At 39.0% G+C, this 23805-nt stretch overlaps 1 protein-coding gene across 8 annotated transcripts in view; it reads right to left on the bottom strand.

The window, feature by feature from the left end:
• Positions 1-23805, bottom strand: part of TANK (TRAF family member associated NFKB activator) — a 99284-nt gene that overhangs the window by 60228 nt on the left and 15251 nt on the right. For 2 of the 8 annotated variants that reach the window (XR_005719086.1, XR_005719085.1), the window contains exon 1: positions 18874-19005. The exons of 1 other annotated variant lie outside the window; for it this stretch is intronic. Coding sequence is in view for 2 of the 7 variants with exons in the window: in XM_040229202.1 (XP_040085136.1) it covers positions 17835-17869 (35 nt within the window). In the remaining 5 variants the exon portion in view is untranslated. Of the gene's footprint in view, positions 1-17834; positions 18614-18869; positions 19006-23805 lie in introns of those variants that run through there. 5 more of the 8 variants (XM_040229205.1, XM_040229203.1, XM_040229206.1 and 2 more) reach the window with 5 other exon arrangements.

The following is a 23805-nucleotide window of genomic DNA, read 5'->3' as shown; positions in this document are numbered from 1 at the left end:
AACACAAAGCATGCCACCCCTAGGGTAATCCTCTTGAAGCCAAGGTAGTCTTGTCATATCCACCTCTATTACTCTGACAGTATTTCCTTTTTCCTTAGGGTACTTCCTGTAAGACGGAAATGGAGAGGGTAGCAAGTTCGTATTCTACCTCCGAGGTCCGGCAGGTGCTCGCCCAGGAGGAAGCACTAAGAAAATTCATGGGCATCAGGCTTCTTTCTCTTTTCATTGATCCTTGGTGCATAATGAAAGTGTCCTGGAGTCGGAAAGTCAACATGCACAAGGGTGATAATTTTATTTTCCCTTGGTAAAATTTCCCAGCTCCAACAAAGATGTATTGACTACAACTGCCAAATTTTAATTTTATAAAATATATACCATTACTATCCAATTAAATGAGAAAAAGTAAAGCACATGTTTGCTGAATACATGTAAGGCACTGTGTGGGATGCAGCAAGGAGCTTTAGGGATAGTGTCACCTTAGTTTTATGTGCCTTTTACAAAGTTTTTCCCATCAGTTCTTCATTTCTTATTACTCATATTTCAATTTGACTGACAAGGCTCAGAGGAGTTAAATGACCTGCGTATAGCTACAAAGCTATAACTAAGGTGACTAGGACTAAGGTTCTGAAAATCTTAGTTCAAGGATTGCTTATTACAGCCAGCTGCAAAATATTCTCCCAGGATGCCATGATGGATATTTCATTCAATAAAACAAAAAACAAAGCCTGGGCTGGGCACCACTGATGTTCTCACCACTGTGAGAACAAAACAGACACGAAACCCACCCTCATGAAGGCACCACTAGCTGTAATTTAAAGAATATATATGAGTACCTGGATATATCTGAAGCCTAGAGTTTGGAAAGCAGAATGCTCACATCTAATATTTATGAGGTTTAGGAAAGGCTTTGAGAGGCAGATGTCATCTGATTTGGGTTCTGAATTATGAGTAGGAATGACTTCACCCATTCCTTTTATTTGACTATCAAATAGCAGTCATCCTTTCTAAGACAGGTTCCTGGTAGCTATAAAGATGTTTTTAGTGCTAGATAATACTCATTCGTCACTAAAACAGGCCAGGATTATATGTATTTCTTGTGCATTGTCCAGCCTGAACTTTGAGATCAGAACAACTCTGCAAACCTGAGACAACTGTTAAGTATACCACTGATAGTTACTTAGAGAAATGATGACCTAAGCTAGTGTTTGCCCTACGAAACTTGAGATGAAGTAATGGTGGTATTGACATCAAGGCCAAGTCCTGCCTCCTCTGGACCTCAATTTTCCTTGCTTTTAAAATGAAGGGGTTAAAGATATCAATACAAGATGGTCAATACCAAAATCAGATTGATTCTATTCCTTGCAGCCAAAGATGGAGAAGCTCTATACAGTCAGAAAAAACAACACTAGGAGCTGACTGTGGCTCAGATCATGAATTCCTCATTGCAAAATTCAGACTTAAGTTGAAGAAAGTAAGGAAAACCACTAGACAATTCAGGTATGACCTAAAATCAAATCCCTTACGATTACACAGTAGAATTGACAAATAGACTCAAGGGATTAGATCTGATAGACACAGGGCCTGAAGAACTATGGATGGAGGTTCATGACATTGTACAGGAGGCAGGGATCAAAACCATCCCCCAAAAAGAAATGCAAAAAAAAAAAAAAAAAAAAGGTTGTCTGAGGAGGCCTTACAAATATCTGAAAATAGACGCAAAAGGCAAAGGAGAAAAGGAGAAACATATCCATTTGATGCAAAGTTCCAAATAACAGCAAGGACAGATAAGAAAGCCTTCCCAAGTGATCAACACAAAGAAATAGAGGAAAACAACAGAATGGGAAAGCCTAGCAATCTCTTCAAGAAAATTAGAGACATCAAGGGAATATTTCATGCAAAGATGGACACAATAAAGGAAAGAAATGGCATGGACCTAACAGAAGCAGAAGATATTAAGAAGAGGTGGCAAGAATACACAGAAGAGCCATACAAAAGAGATCTTAATGACTCAGATAATCATGACAGTATGATCACTCACCTAGAGCCAGACATCCTGGAATGGGAAGGTAAGTGGGGCTTAGGAAGCATCACTACAAACAAAGCTAGTGGAGGTGACAGAATTCCAGCTAAGCTTCAAATCCTAAAAGATGATGCTGTTAAAGTGCTGCACTCAACATGCCAGCAAATTTGGAAATCTCAGCAGTGACCACAAGACTGGAAAAGGTCAGCTTTCATTCCAATCCCTAAGAAAGGCAATGCCAAAGAATGTTCAACTACCACACAATTGTACTCATTTCACATGCTAGCAGAGTAATACTCAAAATTATCCAACTGAGGTTTCAATAGTATGTGAATGGAGAACTTCCAGATGTTCAAGCTGGATTTAGAAAAGGTGGAGGAACCCAGATCAAACTGCCAACATCTGCTGGATCATAGAAAAAGCAAGAGAATTCCAGAGAAAATATCTACTTCTGCTTCACTGAGTGCACTAAAGCCTTTGACTGTGTGGATCACAACAAACTGTGGAAAATTCTTAAAGAGATAGGAATACCAGACTACTTTACCTGCTTCCTGAGAAACGTGTATGAAGGTCAAAGAGCAACAGTTAGAACTGGACATGAAACAATGAACTGGCTCCAAAGTGGGAAAGGAGTACATCAAGGCTGTATACTGTCACCCTGTTTATTTAACTTATATGCAGAGCACATTATGCAAAATGCCAGGTTTGATGAAGCACAAGCTAGAATCAACATTGCCAGGAGAAATATCAATAACCTCAGATATGCAGATGACACCACACTTAGGGCAGAAAGCGAAGAGGAACTAAAGAGCCTCTTGATGAAAGTGAAAGAGGAGAGTGAAAAAGTTGGCTTAAAACTCAACATTCAGAAAACTAAGATTATGGCATCCAGTCCCATCACTTCATGGCAAATAGATGGGGAAACAATAGAAACAGTGACAGACTTTATTATCTTGGACTCCAAAATCACTGCAGATGATGAGTGCAGCCATGAAATTAAAAGATGCTTGCTCCTTGGAAGGAAACTATGACAAACCTAGATAGCATATTAAAAAACAGAGACATTACTTTGCGAACAAAGGTCCTCCTCGTCAAAGCTATGGTTTTTCCAGTAGTCATGTGTGGATGTGAGAGTTGGACTATAAAGAAAGCTGAGTGCTAAAGAATTGATGCTTTTGAACTGTGGTGTTGGAGAAGACTCTTGAGAGTCCCTTGGACTGCAAGGAGATCAAACCAGTCAATTCTAAAAGATTGGTTTTCTTTAGAATATTCATTGGAAAGACTGATGATGAAAAGCCAATACTTTGGCAGCCTGATGTGAAGAACTGACTCATCAGAAAAGACCCTAATGCTTGGAAAGATTGAAGGCAGGAGGAGAAGGGGACAACAGAGGATGAAATGGTTGGATGGCATCACCAACTCACTGGACGTGAGTTTGAGCAAACTCCGGGAGTTGGTGATAGACAGGAAAGCCTGGTGTGCTGCAGTCCATGGGGTCGCAGAGTTGGACACAACTGAGCTGAACTAAACTGACAAGATATCATCCTTGTCAACTTTATGATTAGATAACATTTCTAAACAAACACAAAGTACAGAAGCTTTTGTTTGGCAAATATAGTGATTTATTTTTCCTCATAAATGATATCTTAGATTTAAAAATTAAAAACAAGTTAGCATGGCTGTTCATTTACTGATAGTGAGAAGTGTGGAATAAAATTACATGGGATGTCCTAGAAGAGATATGATATGATACTGTGAAAATGTGATATGAAAATACATGATATAACACAGTGAAAATTAATGACTTTAACAATTATATATTTCCTCCTAACACTTTACTAGGTAGAATGGGAAAAAAAGTACAGGCTTTGAATTCAGATCTCAGACCTGCAATTTTTCTGGCTATTTACTTAGTTTCTCTGAGTATTAGTTTTTTATATATAGTTTGTAGGTTTACTGAGAAGACTGAGATCATATGTGAAACATATCTGGTAACTGTTCCATTCTCTACTCTTCTGGTATTCCTGAATTTTAGCTGATGTGGTCACGTGACTATGTTCTGGTCATTGGCAAGTAAGTGTAACTTCCAAGACAAGGTCTCTTTTTTTTTTCCCCTTTCCTTCTCCTTTATTGTGGTGAGTCACCCGAAACATTGTGGTGAGGGCAATACTTCCGGATGGTGGAACAACAGGGGATGTGGAACGACAGGAATAAAGAAGCCAAGGTCCTTGACCCTGTGGAGCTGCTGTATCGACTCTGGACATCTTATACTTTGAATTGTCATACATGAGAGAAATAAAATATCCATCTTGTTGGTTTAAGCCACTGCCACTGGAGTTCTCAAAAGAGAAGCTGAGCTGTATCCCAACTGGTACCATATTCAAGACTGACCCAGCACTGAAGACACAGTAGGTTCCCTTTTTTCCCATGGGAAAGAGACAAACTTATATAGTCTTTGCCTTTTTCTCTAATTAGAGCTTATAATTTAGTAAGGCAAAAACACATGAGCTCACCCAAGGGTTCACTCCAGATTTGTGCATTTCATTATACATAGGTTTTACCTCAAAGGAAGAAGAAAAGAACTGTTAAGTAAGTGTAAGCAGTAAAAAGGTATAATAGAAGGAACAATTAAAACGAGAGAATTGTGGAAGGCTTCACAGAGGATCTGACACTTATACTGGGCCCTGAAATATGAGAATGATTTCAACAAGTGGAGTAAAAGGAGAATGAACATTCACTCTGAAAAGGTAGACGCTCTGAGAAATCACTGCTGCTGCTGCTGCTGCTACTAAGTTGCTTCAGACATGTCCGACTCTGTGCAACCCCACAGACGGCAGCCCACCAGGCTCCCCCGTCCCTGGGATTCTCCAGGCAAGAACATTGGAGTGGGTTGCCATTTCCTTCTCCAGTGCATGAAAGTGAAAAGTGAAAGTGAAGTCACTCAGTCGTATCCGACTCTTTGCGACCCCATGGACTGCAGCTTACCAGGCTCCTCCGTCCCTGGGATTCTCCAGGCAAGAGTGCTGGAGTGGGCTGCCATCACTAGTATACTGCATTTAGGGACCGGTGGTGAGTATAATATTTACCCAAGTGAGGTATGTATACAGAAAGGATGGAGAGGTCAGGGTGCTGAGACAGGATGGTTGGGGCCACCACATATGACTGTCCTGCACTGCAAAAACCCTACAGGTCCCAATCATGCAGACCATAATTGGAATGAAGCACTGTACAGCTACAGAGTGTACTAACTACATAAGCTGTACACAGTAGACTTAGATATGGCCAGACTGCAATAGACGTTGAATGTCACTCCAATTTTAACCTGCTGACATTAAGGAATTTTCAAGTAGGAGATGAATATGTTTTAGAAAGATAAACTGGATTAGCAGAATACAAACTAATGAGGGAGACAAAATGAGTAGATCCATAGGAAACCATTGTTGTATTCTGGTAAAAGATAAGGGCTTGAACTAGAGTAAGGGAAATGAAAGCTGAATGGATTCAAGAGACATTTTAAAGGCAAAATTAACAGGACTCACTGGCCAATTGGATGTGTACAACAGACAAGAAGGAAGCATTCAGCAACTCTAAGTGAGTTGGCCTGGGATGGAGTCCTAGCATCTATATTTTAATAAGCAAAGTAACCGGTTTATTCTGTTAAAGGTGGTTGGCCAGCCGTATTTTTCAAAATACAGGGCAAACAGCAATGCCAGTCAGCCACAGAGAAATAGGAAGAAAAACTGAGAGAGACAGGAGAGGATACTGAATTCAATTTTGGACAAAGGTGCTGACAGAGACATAGTTAACAACAGGCAGGAAAAAATGTGCCAGCTGAATGACAATGAAATCTAAAGGAAGAAACGATGGCTAAGTAAGCCTTCCCTCCAGCTACTGAAGTCCTGTTTTTAATGTCCTCTGATACTGCTGACAGTCAACCAGGCCAAAATCTTTCTACCAAAAAGTAAACAAAACCTCTACATTGTTTTAAAAGAAAACAGTGGAGAGAGAAAGAAGCAAAACTCATTAGTGTACCACCTTGTGTCATAAGATATATACCTGTCTTTCTCCCAAATACAAACCAAAATATAGGTAGGAATACTGTCTAGTGCTCTGCTGTGTTAACCCTTATACACTGTTAAATAACAAGAAAAATAACTTTCTGGTAGAGCGTTTGAATGTGTGATTTTTCTTAAGTCTTTCTAGTCTACCAAATTATGATAATGAAATAGTATTAGTAATCATCGTTCACAGAAGTAGAACAGTTTCTACCTACTTTCTGGTTTTAACTTAAAAAGTTTGAAAAAGAAGTCTCTCTATCCCAAAGACAACAGTATAAGAGATGTCACAGGCCGTACCAGATTCATAAAAGGCAAAGTTTTTCTTGAAAAAGTAGTTAAAATTTCATGAGTTAACAGATTAGGGGCCCCTCCAACAACTCTGAGTCATTTACTAAATCACAATCACTATGAAAGGAGAGAGCTTGTCTATGAAAAGAGAATGAAACTTCGGGAGACAGAGGACCTTTTTCACAAAAAGGCTTATTTCCTCTTAAACTGTAGTTTAAATTGCTGGGCAGTCATATTTAGCCTTGAGAATATTACCAATGATAAATGGGAACAGGCAAAAGTCTACATAATTATAAGCTATAATCACTGGCACAGAACTCTTCAAATCCCAGCTTTTAATTTCCCTGAGGACACCTAAAGGCTGTTGGGCCAATGCTTGCCAAGTCACAACTTGTTTTATTAGAAGTAATTGAGAGAACTCCAGTGAGAAAATAAATAAGGTTTCAGAGATTTCCAGATCTCCATTTCCAGGCATTCCCAAGAAGTTTAGGGTGTGACTGTAAATGTATAATATGATAAAAGTTTAAAACCAGATACAATATTTTACTCCTACTGTCAAATATCCTGAATACAGGACCCCAAATCTCTGAAGAACCCTACAAACCAACTTCTCAAACCTGTCTCTGTGCCAAAATTACACACATTTCCACTCTTTTCAGGGCCACCCCAGTTTTTCTCAAATGTGAATACTCAGATCTAGTAAGTCCTTGCATTTGCTATGCTATCCTATTGTGGAGAAGCAAGAGTTTATTAAAACTTTCGATTCGACACTTCATTTCCTTTTGCATCTGGAAAAAATAAAAAGATGCTATAAAATAAAAATTCCAAATCTTATTTGTAACTGAGGCCACATCTTTTGTAAAATATAGTAGTTTCTCTTAATACAAATCCGAGAATCAAAATTAAAAAGCCTAGTCAACTAAAGATAAAATCAGAGCTGGAGTGCAGAATACCTGTCCAAGCTAGACATGCTTGTTAGTGGGTGAGAGGGAACAAGCTATAACCTTTCTGTGAGCCTCAGTTCCCTCATCTGCCCCAGTTTAGAATGTCTGGGGTACAGCATGCTGTAGGACAATGGTTCCCAACCTGTCAGTACATCAGAATAATCCAGGGCAGTTAAAACAAACAGACATACAGACAGACAAAAAACACAGATCAGCAAACCCCGTCCAAGACTTCTAGGACCATAATTTTTGGGGGGCATGGGGTGAAGAAGGGGGGAGGTAGGTGAGGGTAGAAAAAAGAGAGAAACAAGTGTGAGAGATTTCTAATCATTGCCACAGAGGGCCAAGTCATAATGGGAAAGCACTGAACTCTGAAAAGTACTACACAAATATGTACCAAGGCAGGGAAATGGGCTTCCATACAGTGTCCTTTCGTTCCACACTGATCTTTTTTAATTGTTCTGGAAGTGCAGAGAATTCAGAATCAAAAATAGCAGTTGCTAAGGTAGATGTTCTTTTTTTTTTTAAAAAAAAAGGTATTTTGATACTTTGGCAGATGGTTCAGAGCAATAGCACTCTTGCTGATCTTGGTTCATGAAATCTCCACAATTCACCAGTCTATGTAACAAGTGTTTTCTCTATTAATGGAAGAGACACCATTAATGGCATTTGCATTGACGTTCGTGTTGAAAGACAAATCTGAGACCACAGCTTTTCTCCCACCAAGCAGTCCTTATAGCTTGATTCTTTCTGCTACCAACATTCCAAATCATCTTAATTCTTTTTAAATTCTCTATCTACAGATAGTTGATAAAGGACAGAGATCCCAGTTACAGGCCTTCAATCTGAACAGGCACACACACAGCTATGAACCAGAGGATTCTAAACACTAAGAACCTTGTATCTGAAAGGTAAGCATCCCAACTGGTGGTCATTCCCTATTTCTTCCTGGGAAACATTAGGGACAGGGGTAGAGTCTTACACCTAGTGAGGGAAAAATTACTTGCCAGCTACTTTACATAAACTACCTTATTTTAATCTTCCCTCTCCAAATAAGGAAACTGGGGTTCAAAAGGTTAAATAAGTTGCCTAATGTCACAAATTAGAAAAATAGAAGACCCAAATAAATCCAGGTCTCTTTGATGTGAAAAGACCAGTATCTTAGTTCTTTTCACTGTAATTTAATTTCTATTTTATTTTTAATCAAAGCATAATGCATCAATGTTTTAATGAGACAAATAACTTTATAAGGTTTAAGAAAAACAGTAGTCCCTTACTCTCTTCTCCCTCCCCACTTCCTGGCAACATTTTTCAGCTCTTTTGATTCTTTTTGGTATTTATCTTTGTATTTCTAAATAATTTGCTAATATTGTCACTACTGATTTCTGTTTTACTGGTCTTCCCATTATGCAAGACAAGGATTCAGCTCTTTTAAAATCTCCCCTCTCTTTATGGCCTCCTCATCCTTCTAATAGTTATGTATTATTTTTCCACTTTTACTTTCTTATGACTGTGTGACTATTCACTGCTGAGCCATATAATATACTATGGCTCCTTTTCCTTTCCTGAAAAATATTTTTACTGAAAAAACTTATTTGCTTTATTTTTTACTATCAGTAATACAACTCCTCAATAAGTTCAGACATCACTCTATCAATTTCATTTTCTTACAAGGATCTCTCCTTGAGCTTTCTGACTTGCTCAAGTTTAGGCTTATTCATGTCTGTGCAGAGAGGAAGGCCTTCACCTTGAGACCTTCTTTCAACCTGAATTTGATGATTCCCTTTATTTATCTCTCTCTCTCTAGCTGAATCTGTCATTCTCAGTATCCCAAATCTTCATCCTCCCTGTTTTACTCCTCAATTTGGTGGGGTAAACCCTCTAGTAGCTTTCTGATGAAGTGCTTACAAAGTAAATTTTTTAAGACCTTGCTGAAAGTATATTTTCAGACCTTGCTGAAATTATACTTCAGATAACTGAAAATATCTTTACCCTAAGATTTAACTGACAGTTTGCCAGGTTGAGTCCTAGGTTGGAAGGAATTTTCCCTCAGAATTTTGTAAGTTTTGCTACACTCCCTTTTATTTTTGTTGAAGTTCAGGGCCACTTTGATTCCTGCTCTTGTGCTTAACCCATCTGGAAGTTCATCCTTCAGTTGTTGCAAATTTTCTTGAATTACTTTTTGGGCCATTTCATTCCTTCTCTGTGCCTGTTTGGGACTCCTACTATCGGGATGTTAAATTTTCTGAAGTGGTACTCTAACTCCCCCTACCTCTTTCTTTTTAAACAAACATTTACCCCCTTACTTTATAGATACACATATCTTAAGTTTGTTGTCTTTGACAACAAGCATTGTGATGACAAATGGTGTCTAACTAATCCTCAATAAACAGTAATAATCAAGGAAAATAGTGTGCTTCTGGAACTCCACTGAGGCTGCGGATGTGTAGCCCAACAATGCTCTACTACCAATTGCCCAGTTCAACCAGAGTAGCTCAACTTTGATTAGTTATACACATTTGGATTTCAAGTTTGAAAAGAATCACATGCTTAAAGGTAGATTTCCTCCACCCCTTTTGCTTTTCGGTCACCAAGTCATGTCTGACTCTTTGGACCCCATGGACTGCAGAATGCCAGGGTTCCCTATCCCTCACCATCTCCCTGAGTTCCCCCAAGTTTATGTTCACTGAATCGATGATGTCACCCACTTCTCCTTCTGCCTTTGATCTTTCCTAGCATTAGGGTTTTTTCCAGTGAGTCGGATGTTCACATCAGGTGACCAAAGTATTGGAGCTTCAGCTTCAGCATCAGTCCTTCCAATGAGTATTCAGAGTTGAAGGGTCCTCTCCTGGGTTTTCCCTACTGCTGAGATCATTATGCTTCTGAGTAAGTGTTCTACCAGGGTTGACACTTGTGGTAAGAGGCCAGTTTAAACCTAAGGCAGTTTCAGGATGGGGTGATTCTAGAGTAACTGTTTACCTCTTCTACTCTGCCCTAGAAAAGAAAGTCACCTGCTTTCCCCAACCCCTTGGGGTATGAATAATAACAGTTCACATTCTACTTCAGAAAAGTTGCCATCTTAGCAAAGGAAGAGGTGAGTGAGTGAGAGATACATCCTGTCTTTTCTATTTAGCTCTGTTTTACTCCTCAGCCACAAAAAGCAGAAAAAAAGTCAATAATGTAGTATATACACATAAATAAAAGAACATCTTCTGTCTTAGATGGTTAAGGTAAACCTTTGATGGCACTGAAAAGTACGTGTGTTTCCTTACTTGAAGAAAGGAAATGGAAGAGAACTGTCACTCCTGACATTTACTTCCAATCATTTTCCACTTTTAAGAGAGTTCCATTAGTACAAGCAGCCAGTTCCCCAAAATGACAGCTTCCATTTCTATTCTCACTTTCCAGGTTGTAAACTTCAGTTATGGATATACCGATAGCACACTGTGCTATACTGTCATTGTGTAACACTGTTCCAATCAGGCAGCTAAAATCACAGAAACTTAAATTATCCAGCAGAGTCAGAATTTGCATTTTGCATTTTTTTTTTAATATAAGCTGGTTGGCTAAATGCATCAGGATAGATAAGGTAAGACAATCGCACAGATCAAACCCCAAACTCACCAAACTAGGTTCTCTATTTTTCTGGATGTCAGAACTTGGTGAAACTTTTTGTTATCTTCTAAGAGTTAAAAGGAGATTTCATAGCCAAAGACCACACCCATGAGTCTCAGCTTTGCCTCACGTCCTTTTTTCTCTCCAGTAGGACTTCTTTCCCTCAAGTTGTATAAAATTCTATGGGTTAAAGTGCAAAATGAAATAGTGTAACACCAAAAGGGAAACTAGACATGTGATGTTCTACCCATCTGAAGCATTGCTCAGTTAGCTTGCTTAGCCATGTTAAGGGGTATCCTTTCCCCTGAGTAGGGGCCATGTTAGAGTCTGGAGATGCGGGAGAAAGAATTATCAGTTTAAAATGGTTACATATTAAAAAAATCTGTCTTTCATAAATCATATAAAGTAGGGCTCTACAGAATATTCTTGGATGGGGAAAACTTCAAGAGGAAGTTTACATTCAGTATGAGGAGGTATAAGAACTTTGTGGGAAGAAAGGTCACATTTTTATCTCCTAAGATTTGTGGTATTTTAATGTTTATAAAAAAGGAAATATGGATTTAAAAAGGCTGAAAAACATCAATATGAAGGAAAAGGCATTTTAGTTTAGGGATAGCAAATATATAAAGTCATGAAATTAATCACAGTAAAAGCCATGTACTTACTGGCTAGAAATAGTAAAACCACTTATATATCCCACAAGAATAGCTGATTTTTTTTCGAGTAATTTAAAATCATTACCTTGAAGGTACTTGAGTCCCTGATTTCTGTCCTTAGAGCAAATCATTCTTCACAGCAAAATCACGTGATTGAGTTTATTTTGCTGCTGAAGAGAACAATTCTCCATACCTAATTCTACTGCAAATATCTCAAGGATTCCTATAACTTCAGGTAAGTAACCATCAAACTAGAACTCATTATTTTTCTTAGTCCACTCAATTTCCAATAATTCATAACTACAATGACTTGTAGACAGACTGTTTTCACTGTTAACAACCTGTTTTCAATAGACTCTTTTTTTGCAAAGAAAAAAGCATGGTGGTAAGTGAAAGCTACTACAGCTCATTGCTCAAAATCTTTACCCTCATAATTTAGTAATAATTACCATTAAAGAAAGTATATCTCTGAAGTTAAAAAGGAAGAAAACAAGGTTGCTGTTAGGACACTTCTCCCAGGAGACAATTAAAAAAGTCGCTTAAGAAATGCTTTTCTTGCTTGAACAACAATGTGAATACATTCAACACTACTGAACTGTACACTTAAAAATGGCTAAGGTGGTAAACTTCACGTTATGTGTATTTTACCACAATTAAAAAAAATGTTTTTATAGATTAAGAATTGAAAAATAACATATACAATTACATAGGTCCCAAAGGCTTGTTTTCAGTTGCCAAGGCTCTGGTACCACTGCCTATTTCAATCCTCCTCAACTTTTTTGAACAGTTTTCAAACAACGCACCGTTCAAAAGATTCCGTACCCTAATTTGCCACCCACCCACAAGGGAGTTGAATTCATATTCTGTTTTCCTTTTTTGAAAATGATTCAGAATCTTGGTTTTGGACTACAGAGAAATTTTGTTCCCTATTCTTGCTAACAGCCTCCTCTTTTCCTCTACCCATGACTGAAAACCGTAGCAGTAAGCATAAGAGACAACATGGGATGAATGGCAGCCAGAACGTAAACCCTACAGAAAACAGAAACTAAAACTTGGTTTGACATAATTACACACAATCAAGTTGAAACTGAATAGTAATATTCATGCTTAGAAAGCTGTTAGAAAACAAAAGGATATTGAGTAGCAATAGCTAATCAGCTAAAGCATGAGTATATGGCTGGCTCTTGAACGACACCAGTTTGACGTGCACAAGTCCACTTATCCATAGATATTTTCATGAGTAAATACTGTAGTACTATACGATCTGTCGTTGGTTGAATCCCTGGATGTGGAATTGCCGATATGGTGGAACCACAGATACACAGGAACCCTGGATACAGAGGGTTAACTTTACACACAGATTTTCAATTGAGCAGAGGGTTGCCATGCCTAACCTCCGTGTTGCTGAAGGACCAACTGTAGTTAGAATAGTGTTTTACATCAAGAGGCTATGTATTTTTTTTATCATTTCCTGACAGATAATTGGTATGCTTTTAAAAAATATGCAGTTTTTGTCTGTTATAGGTTGTTGTTTAGTTGCTAAGTTGTGTTTGACTCTTTGTGACCCCATGGACTGTAGCCCACCAGGATCCTCTGTCCATGGGATTTCCTAGGCAAGAATACTGGAGTGAGTTACCATTTCTTACTCCAAGGAATTTTCCCAACCCAGGGATGGAACCAGTATCTCCTGCATTGGCAGAAGATTCTTTACCAGTGAGCTACCAGGGAAGGGCATACCCCCAAATTATGCCAATAATCACTTGTTCTAGATTAACAGACGTTTAAGTTAAGATATTCAAATATCCAAACACTGACAGAATACCTGCATTACTCTGTAAATCAAACATTCATGAGCATCTTGAAGTTTCCTCCAGTTCACAGATGTATACTGCTAAACTGCATTATCTAAGGTAATAGTCTTGCTTGAAAGCAATCAAAAAGTATTTCAAATAATCATTTATAAAAGTGAATAGCTCTCCCAAAGATTACATAATACACTACTATCCACATATTAACAGTAAGCCATTCGTTAGCTGAGTAAAACAGTGGGCTGTGGTTATATGGTTTCTATGCCTCAGAAGCCAGCCCTGTTCTTATGTGTGTCCACAGGCTATGTACATACCTAGACTGTTACTGATTTTCACTTCATATTCAGTATGTAAAAGCATGCTGAGCTTGCATATTTTCTCAGCCACTCGTTTTGAAACTCCCCTATAGGATTTGGCTAGAGTAGAATGTCAGCTTGGTTACTACCTCCAGAGCAAGAAATTTCCTGGGAAAACTGGGAAGCTGATGACAACAAAGTGAAACTGATGCTTTTTTAGTTGAGTTTCACTCAATGTTTCTTTTAGCGCATAAAAGCTTGCTCATGTAGAAGCAACATCCTTTCCTTTACAAATTGGAGTAGAGGAGAGAAGAAACAGTGAAGCACTTTATCAGCACCTGATTAGACCCTCAGTCTACCTACAGCATTTTCCCTGAAAAATAAAAAAAGGTGGAGGATAAAAGGACCAGGATCAGTACAGCAGCTCTTCATTCTCTACATTATTGGTGCTTCACACCCCTTCAATTATAAGGATTTACTCTAAGGAGCTTTTGTTTGCCTTTTAAAGTTCTGGATCTTTCTGCTCAATATCACTGCTGCCTTAAGAACAATGTACAGTTGACCTTGAACAACATGGGTTTTAACTGCATGGATACACTTACAGGTGAATTTTTTTCCCCCACTGAATACATACTCCAGTACTACACTATCTGCAGTTGACTGTATCTGAACCTGTAGAATGTCAGAAACAGGGCTGACTATAAACTGCTTGCAGATTTTCAACTGCTGGGAGCTGTGGCACCCCTAACCTCCAAGTATTATTTAAGGGTCCACTGTACTTGCAGATGGTTTCATGAATTAATTCTTTCAGACTTTCAAACAGAAAGCTCTTAAACTATTTTAGGTTTCACTGGTGGCTCAGCAAGTTGAGCTGAGTCTGGCAATGCAGCAGATGCTGAGTTCAATCCCTGAGTTAGGAAGATCCCCTGGAGAAGGAAATGGCAACCCACTCCAGTATTCTTGCCTGGGAAATCCCATGGACAGAGGAGCCTCATGGGCTACAATCCATGGGGTTGCAAAGAGTCAGATACAACTTAGCAACTAAACAACAAGCTATTTAAACTACCGCAAAGCAGAGAAAGAACTATTCTAAATTCTTTTTAGAAAATCATCATAGCCTTGATATTAAACTCTGACAAAGATAACAGGAAGAAAGATGACTACAGATGTAACTCAATTACTGATTTTAAATAAAATTGTTACCAAAAAGAAACCTATATACTTAAATTTAACAAAATGATGAAGTGTAAGGTTGTTTCAAAAACTAGAAATCAAAGATACAAATGAACTTATTTACAAAACAGAAGTAGAGCACAGATGTAGAAAACAAACTTACAGTTAACATGAAATAAAGGGGAGAGGGATAAATTGGAGGACTAAGACTGACATATACACACTATATAAAATAACTAATGAACCTGCTGTATAGCACAGAGAAATCTATTAAATACTCCATAATCAGTATTCAGGTCAAGAAGCAACAATTGTACATGGAACAACAAACAGATTAGTTACGAATCAGGAAAGGAGTATGTCAAGGCCGTATACTATCACCCTGCTTATTTAATTTGCAGAGAACATCATGCGAAATGCAGGGCTGGATGAAGCACAAGCTGGAATCAAAATTGCCAAGAGAAATATCAATAACCTCAGATACGCAGATGACACCACCCTTATGGCAGAAAGCGAAGAAGAACTAAAGAACTTCTTGATGAAAGTGAAAGAGGAGAGTGAAAAAGTTGGCTTAAAACTCAACATTCAAGAAACTAAGATCATGGCATCCACGTGGCAAATAGATGGGGAAACAATGGAAACTGCAGGTGGTGACTGCAGCCATGAAATTAAAAGATGCTTGTTCCTTGGATGAAAACCTATGACCAACCTAGACAGCATATTAAAAAGCAGAGACATAACTTTGCCAACAAAGGTCTGTCTAGTCAAAGCTACGGTTTTTCCAGTAGTCATGTATGGATGTGAGAGTTGGGCTATAAAGAAAGCTGAGTGCCGAAGAATTGATGCTTTTGAACTGTGGTGTTGGAGGACTCTCAAGAGTCCCTTGGACTGCAAGGAGGTCCAACCAGTCCATCCTAAAGGAAATCAGCCCTGGCTGTTCATTGGAAGGTCTGATGCTGAAGCTGAAACGCCAATACTTTGGCTACCTGATGCAAAGAACTGACTCACTGGGAAAGACCCTGATGCTGGGAAAGACTGAAGGTGGGAGGAGAAGGGGATGACAGAGGATAAGATGGTTGGATGACATTACCGACTCACTGGACATGAGTTTGAGCAAGCCCTGGGAGTTGGTGATGGACAGGGAGGCCTGGCGTGCTGCAGTCCATGGGGTCGCAAAGAGACACGACTGAGTGACTGAACTAATGGCCTATATGGGAAAACAAACAAACAAACAAAGTGGATATATAGTACATATACTTTGCTGTACATCTGAAATTAACACATTATAAATCAACTATACTCCAATAAAAATTAAAAACAACAATAACAACAAAGGTAGAAATCTACTAAAACAATTTGCCATTCTAAAAGGTCAAGGAAGAAAACCACAAGATTGGTCACATTAGATGCCAAAATGCCATATATGACAAAACTCAACTTCCACTCCTGATAAAAATGTTTAGTACTAAAGTAGCAATGAAAATACATCAACAAGAAATATATACACCAAATGAAAACTCAACATCTACTGTTCAAAACTGCTCTGAAAGTGCTAGCCAACGTGAAAGAAAAAAAACAAAAAAACCCCAACTTTAGACACAATCCAAAATCTATTCCCTGCAAAAATCCCAGTAGCTAGAAACATTAAAGACACTTCTTTGATAAATAAAATTATTTGAAATTTATTATAAAATTCATATTCAATGATGACACAATAAAAATAACTGCAAATGAATAAATATGATAAGGATGGCCAGAATCACTGTTATTATATATCATTGTTTTGGAGAAACTATACATTTATAAACAAAAGAAAGATTTAAATATAAAGAAGGAGTTAAGATTATATTCAGATGACTATTTTCCTAGAAAATTCAAGAGACAATTTATTAAAACCAGTAATTTTAGAAAGTTGGCCAGATATATAAATCATCTACATGTCAGTCACAAAGTATTAGTGGGTAGTTAAACCCCTCAAGGGCTTCTCTGGTGACTCAGTGGTAAAGAATCTGCCTTCAGCACAGGAGAATCGGGTTCATTCCCTGGGTTAGAAAGATCTCTCCCCTAGAGAAGGAAATGGCAACCCATTTCAGCTTTCTTGCCTGGGAAATCCCATGGACAGAGGAGCCTGGTGGGTTACAGTCCATGGGGTCACAAATAGTCGGATATGACTGAGCAACTATACAGCAACAACAACAAAACTCCCCAAAGAAACCTGTTTTAATGAAATATAAATAGTTTACTTTAAATTTTACCTGAGAGAGAACACAATCACCAAGGATATTTGAAGAGGGACTTGCTTTATGAATGACTACAAAATGCCTAATCAAAGAGAGATTGGTAATTGTATAGGAAGAAGCGAATAGAACAAAGGAACACAAGAATCCAAAAAAGACTCATGTATGCCTGGAAATTTACTATATTAAGGTAGTTTTTCTAGCCAGTTGGGAATGAATTGATTTCAGCAAAAATGGCTAAATCCCTATCTTATACAATGTTCAAAAATAATTTTCATACGTTTAAATGAGTAAAGCATAATGACCGTAAGAATATTTAATGAACAATATAGGAAAATATTTTAATAATTTTTGAGTGAGGACCATCTTCTTAAGTGAAAACCTGGGCATTTTAACCCAAAGACTGATAGTTCTTGAAAATATTCGCCATATAATTCACAAAGGGTTAATATATCTGTTTCCTAATGAAATACAGATTAAATAATTGTGAAGAACAAGGGCAAAACATATAGACAGGCCATATTAAGAGATGTTTAACTACATTTGGAACACCCAGGCAAAGAAATCCCATGCTGACATTAAGGTAAAGCAGAGCTTTATATGGTAAGATTTCCACTATATATATTCTATCTGAAAAACCAAATCATAGGACTGTATGCACATACAATCTTATTTTCATAAGAAAGCGAAATAACACGTTTATGTACACATAAGAGAGATGTGCAAGGCGGTGGAGTACCTGTGGCTGGGGAGAGGGCCGTGAAGGAGTTTCATTTTCTGCTTAAAACATGACTGTTACCACTTTAGGGTTCTCTTCTCCTCCCCAGTGAGAGGGACAAAACATTTTTTCAGCAGACCATAGAGCTCGCTTCTCTGCTCCCCCTCTTTGAAGTGTGTATTCCCGTCGTGGTAGGGAAACAGATCACGCTATTTTCCTTCACTTTCGGGTCACTTCATGACCCTTTATATAGCAAAGGCTGCTCTACTTCTCCCTGCTACAGCATAGTAAGAGACACAGAGACTCTTTGGTTTGAGTATCTTCCCCCTCCTTGCTTCACTTCGTGACGAGCACAGCTTGTTACACGTGTAACTCGTCACTAGTCAGTTTACACCGCGCTAGGGATTCCGCCTAACGCCCGGTTCCCACTGGGGGCAGGGTTTGCTTCTGCTCTTTCCGCCTCAGCCATCCAGTTTCTCCTTCACCCTCGGGGAGGTTACCCAACTTCTCAGTGACAAGGCTATGATGACACCCCGCAGGAAAGCTGAGAGAGAAACTGTGCAATAACCCTGGGGAGAAAACAACAGAAAGAACCTAGGAAGTTTTTGAAAGAGTAACAAAGATAGTATTAACTTCTGGAAGGCAGCCTCCGGTCCTCAAGAGGGGCTGGGACCTCCAGGTGGGGTCTACTGCTCACTCTGACATCACAGGCCTGCCTCCCCGGTTGGCAGGCCAAGAAATCGAGTCACAGAGAGCGGCCGACGCGGAGTCGGCCAGGATCCCTCCCCGGCAGCCGTCGCCGCAGGGGCCGTCGTTGCTGCGCAGACGCCATGGGCCCGGAAAGCCCCTCCCGGTCCGCTCCGGGACAGGGACCCAGGTGATTTCTTTCGCACAAAGTCCCTCCCCACCATGAGAACTGGTTGTCACTGCAGCTCCTCGGCTTCTCTCCCTGTGGCGCCCATACGGCCAGCGCATCCCTCTCGCTCACACACACAAGTTCTCCGTCGCCGTGCCCGACGCATTCGGACACTGCAACTCGCTAGCGAAGTTTCTTACTCACAGCTCAGGGTTTCCGCGCCGGTCTCTCCAGTCTCAAGTCGCCCGGCGCCCGGCCGAGTGACTCCAACCGGAAGTTGTTTTCCGTTCCAGTTCAGAGGGCAGCGCCTGCGCGTGGATCCCTTAACCCTTCACCCTCCACCCCTCCAAGCCAGACCGTGCCCCTGCCGCCACTTCCCCCTAACCTCACCCAAGCCCCGCCCAGCCCTGCCCCGCCCGGCGCAGCCCTGCCCGGACACAAGGGGGAAAACTACAGACCCGGAAAGGCACTCGAAGTCAAGTTTAAAGGTCAGCGGAGGGTCTCTTGTTAAAGATATAGATTCACCCTTAGAGATTCCCAGAGTTAAGAGCTCAGCAAAGTCTCTTCAGTGTTGTCCAATTCTTTGAGACCTAGTGGATGGTAGCCCATCAAGCTTCTCAGTCCATGGGATTCTCCAGGCAAGAATACTGGAGTGGGTTGCCATGCCCTTCTCCAAGAGTTAAGAGCAACTGGGGTGAATTCCAAGAATCCTCATTTTCAGCAGATATTCATGTGAATGTGAGTAAGGTTATTAAGCTCCACATGCTGAGAAAAACCACACACACACACACACACACACACACACACAGATATACACACAACACACACCCATTTGGGTTTTCCCCAACTAGCAACACCTATCATTAAAAGTACTTGCTAAAGTTGAGTGATTGCTACATGCAAGTAGATCTCTATTAAAAAAATTTCCCCTAACTTAGGATTCTCCATTATTCCATTTCCTACCCATGCTTGAATATTTTCCAAGATGAAAATTTTAGACAGATACCTCAAGAAAAGTTTTAGCTCGGATATCTACTATCTCAGGTAAGTTCCTTAATCTAATGAATCTTGATTTTCTAAAATCTGACAGCAAAGGACAATGATAACCTACTTCACTGGATGGATGGTTGCAGGATCAACTGATAATGTAAGCCAAAAAAAAAAAAAAAAAGAAATATGGTAAAATTCAAAATGCTCTGCAAATGAAAGTGGCTGTCTGGAGTCAGTCATGTCATCCTGGCTCCCTCCCACCATCAAGCACATTTCCTATTCCTTTTAGGAAAAGAGTAGTCAAATCCACAGCATATACATATATGGACTCTCCCTGAGAGTACTGAAGGTTGGGACTCTCCACATTGACTGACGTATAACTGTATTTGGTTGAATGCATGTAACACTTCCAGAAGCTTCCATGATGATAACCTACTATTTATTTAATTAAAACAATATTTTAAAAAACTGTCACTATTTTTGCATGTATCTGCCAAGAGTTGGTGGTGTTGAAAAAGACTATCACCAAGCACAAGCATATTAAGGGTGCTAAAAATAGCAATTTCAAAACCAAAATTAAAATGACCATGAATACCGTATATTGTAGAGCCTGCAGAGCCTGCTCTAGAACATAACTTTATATCCACAGACTTGATGAAATTTCCAAATTTGAGAACATGCCTGTCCTAGTGATCTTGGACAAGTGCTTGGACAGATCTTCAGTCCATCAAGATTCTTTCTTCATCCTGAACTTTTCAAGCCTAGCTCTGCAGTCTTGAGCTCCTTTTTTTCTAGTTGTACTGCTGCATATAACTTAGAAGCTGCTATCCCTCCAGGGGAGTCCAGGATCTTGCTCCTCCTAGGATAGTAACTTTTCTCTGTTACAGCATAAGGATCAAGTTCTGATTGCCTCAATTTCTCCCTACACTGCTGAATCATGAACGTTTACACTTCTTTCCTTAGGCCCAATACATCTAAGGATTTAAAGACTTGCCAAATTACAGTGTATTCTACTGGATTATCTCGAATATTTGGCTTATTTTTTAAGTCAAAGCCAAAACATAATTTTAAAAACATTATCTTTTTAAAAAACAGAAACTTTTTGGTAGAGCATTGTGACCAGTTGAACAGTTTTCTCGTAATAAGTAATTGAGTTAATCATGACAGTACAGTACTTAAAAAAAAAAAATTTGTGACGATTTTAAGTTCAAAGCAAATTTGCAAGGAACATATAGAGATTTACTATACACTCCCTACTCTGAAGCATGCATAAGACTCTTCATCATCAACATTTCCCACCAGAGTGATACATTTGTCACAACTGATGAAACTATACTGACATATCATTATGATCCAAAGTCCATAGTTTACATTAGGGTTCACTCTTGGTATTATACATTTTATGAGTGTGGACAGAGGCATAAATGACATATATCTATTATTACAGTATTATACTATACTGGAGGATACCAGTATACTCTATATACTCTGACATGTATCCATAATTGTAGTACCATAAACTCTAATACTTTGGCCACCTGATGTGAAGAGCTGATTCATTGGAAAAGACCCTGATGCTGAGAAAGATTGAGGACAGGAGGAGATAGGGACGAAAGAGGATGAGATAGTTGGATGACATCATCGAATCGATGGACATGGGTTTAACTGGACTCTGGGAGTTGGTGATGGACAACTGGTGTGCTGCGGTTCTTGGGGTCGCAAAGAGTCGGACACGACTGAGCAACTGAACTGAACTGAATTATACTAGAATAATTTCATTATCCTAAAAATCCTCTGTTCTCCACTTATTCATCTCTTCCTGTCCCTAATCTCTGACAACCACTGATCTTTTTACTGTCTTCATAGTTGTGCCTTTTCCAGAATGTCATATATTGGAACCACACATTATGTAGCCTTTTCAGATTGGCTTCTTTCACTTAGTAATATGCATTTGAATTTCCTCCATGTCTTTTCATGGCTTGAAAAAAATCTTTTTTTTTTTTTTTTTACTGATGAATAATACTCCATTGTCTGGATGTACCACAGTTTATCCATTCCTACTGGAAGACATCTTGGTTGCTTCCAACTTTTGGCAATTATGAATAAAGCTACTATAAACATTAGTGTGCAGGTTTTTGCATGTGTTTTCAGCTACTTTCACACTCCTAAATATAAAGCAGTGTGATTGTTGGGTTGTAGAGCAAAAGCTGGAGAAGGCAATGGCAACCCACTCCTGTACTCTTGCCTGGAAAATCACATGGATGGAGGACTCGACTGAAGCAACTTAGCAGCAGCAGCAGAGCAAGAGCGTGTTTAGTTTTGTAACAAGCTGCCAAAGTGTATTCCAAAGTGGCTATACCATTTTGTATCCCCATCAACAATGAAAGAGAATTATTTTTGCTTCACATCCTCATCAGCATTTGGTATTGTCAGTGTTCTGGATTTTGGCCATTTTAAAAGGATTGTAGTGGTATCTCATTGTGTTTTAATTTTCATTTCCCTGATAATATATAATGTGGAGCATCTTTTCACATGGTGATTTTAATCTGTATATCTATATTTTTGTAAACTGTCTGTTAAAGTTCTTGATCCATTTTAAAACTGGATTGTTTGTTCTCTTATTGTTGAATTTTAAGAATTTTCTGTATATTTTGTGTAACAATCCTTTATCAGATGTATCTTTTGAAAATATTTCTACCAGTCTGTGGCTTGTCTTTTAATTCTCTTTACAGTGTCTTTTGCAGAGCAAAAAAAATTTAATTTTAATGAAGTCTAACTTATTCAGCACTGCTTTTGAGCAAATTGAAGGAGCTACTTTGACTATTTCTAATTTAAATAGTAGAATTTAATAATATACTCAGAATCTAAAACTGAATTCATGAGCATTTTGAAATATGAAAGTGCTAAACATTTTAAATAAAGATAGAAAAAATTAAACATATCCATTTCTTAACTATATATTTTTATCTTTCCACTCCCATAATGTTGTAGTCATGAAGAGAAGTGGCTGCATACTTCTCCAATGGCTGAAATATGCATAAATGCTGGGCTAAATGGATGAGTTTTGTGCTAAAATGGTGTCAAACATTTTCCTTTTTTATAATGATTTTTAAAAAATTTATTTTTGGCTATGCTGGGCCTTCATTGCTGCGTGGGCTTTTCTCTAGTTGTGGAGAGTGGGGGCTACTCTCTGGCTGTGGTGCATGGCTTTTCATCATGGTGGATTCTCCTGTTTCAGAGCCTGGGCTCTAGAGCACATGGTCTTCAGTAGTTGTCGCTCCTGGGCTCTAGAGCACAGGCTCAATAGTTGTGGCACATAGGCTTAGTTACTCTGCAGCATGTGGGGTCTTCCCGGACCAGGGATGGAATCCGTGTCCCCTGCATTGGCAGGTGGATTCTTTACCACTGAGCCACCAGGGAAGCCCGACGATAAACTCATTAAATACAATATGTTTTATTAAGGTTAGGAATTTGAGGAATAACCCTTTATGTAATTTCACTCTAATTTTCCTTATATTATTATGTACCTAAGGTTAGCAAGCAAGAATTGGAGGGTAGGATGAAATGAAAATGAGAACTGCAGGCTTATTAAGACCGTTTCAGAACCTATTTTCAAAACTGCTAAATATTTTATTGAGAGTTCTGAATATAAATCCAGAAACAAGGAAAGCTGCCAGTATAAATACTACTACAACTTGGAATGTCAGGTATGCATCAATGAGCTCAGTCAAATCTTTGATGTGAAATATCACTATTAATAGAATCTGGTTGATTTCTGATTTAGGATGACATCTGGACTAGCTGTGTTTGTCACAGACTCTCTGAATTAAATGCCTTATGAAAAGTCAGAAAAATATGAGAACTCATAATAGCATCAAAAGGCAGGATTGATGACCAGACCCACTGCACATGGCTGAGAAGCTATACCCAGTACAGGACCCTCAACTGAAATAGGCACTCACTTGCCAAGCTTTGCTACCTTGGGACTTAAGTCTTCAAGAGTAGATGTAACCCTGTTGACAGGCATCCTACTGACAGAATTTGACAAGATTTTTCACCGTTTTCAAGAACCATAGGACCGAAAGGACATGAAGCTTTGTAGTTTGAAGGTGAGCAAACTTGTGACTTTAAGGATAGTAAGCAAGC

The sequence above is a fragment of the Oryx dammah genome, unplaced genomic scaffold (genome assembly GCF_014754425.2).
Source record: "Oryx dammah isolate SB20612 unplaced genomic scaffold, SCBI_Odam_1.1 HiC_scaffold_27, whole genome shotgun sequence".
Lineage (NCBI taxonomy): Eukaryota > Metazoa > Chordata > Mammalia > Artiodactyla > Bovidae > Oryx > Oryx dammah.
Note: the sequence above shows the minus strand (reverse complement) of the source record. Positions and strands in the feature narration are given on the sequence as shown.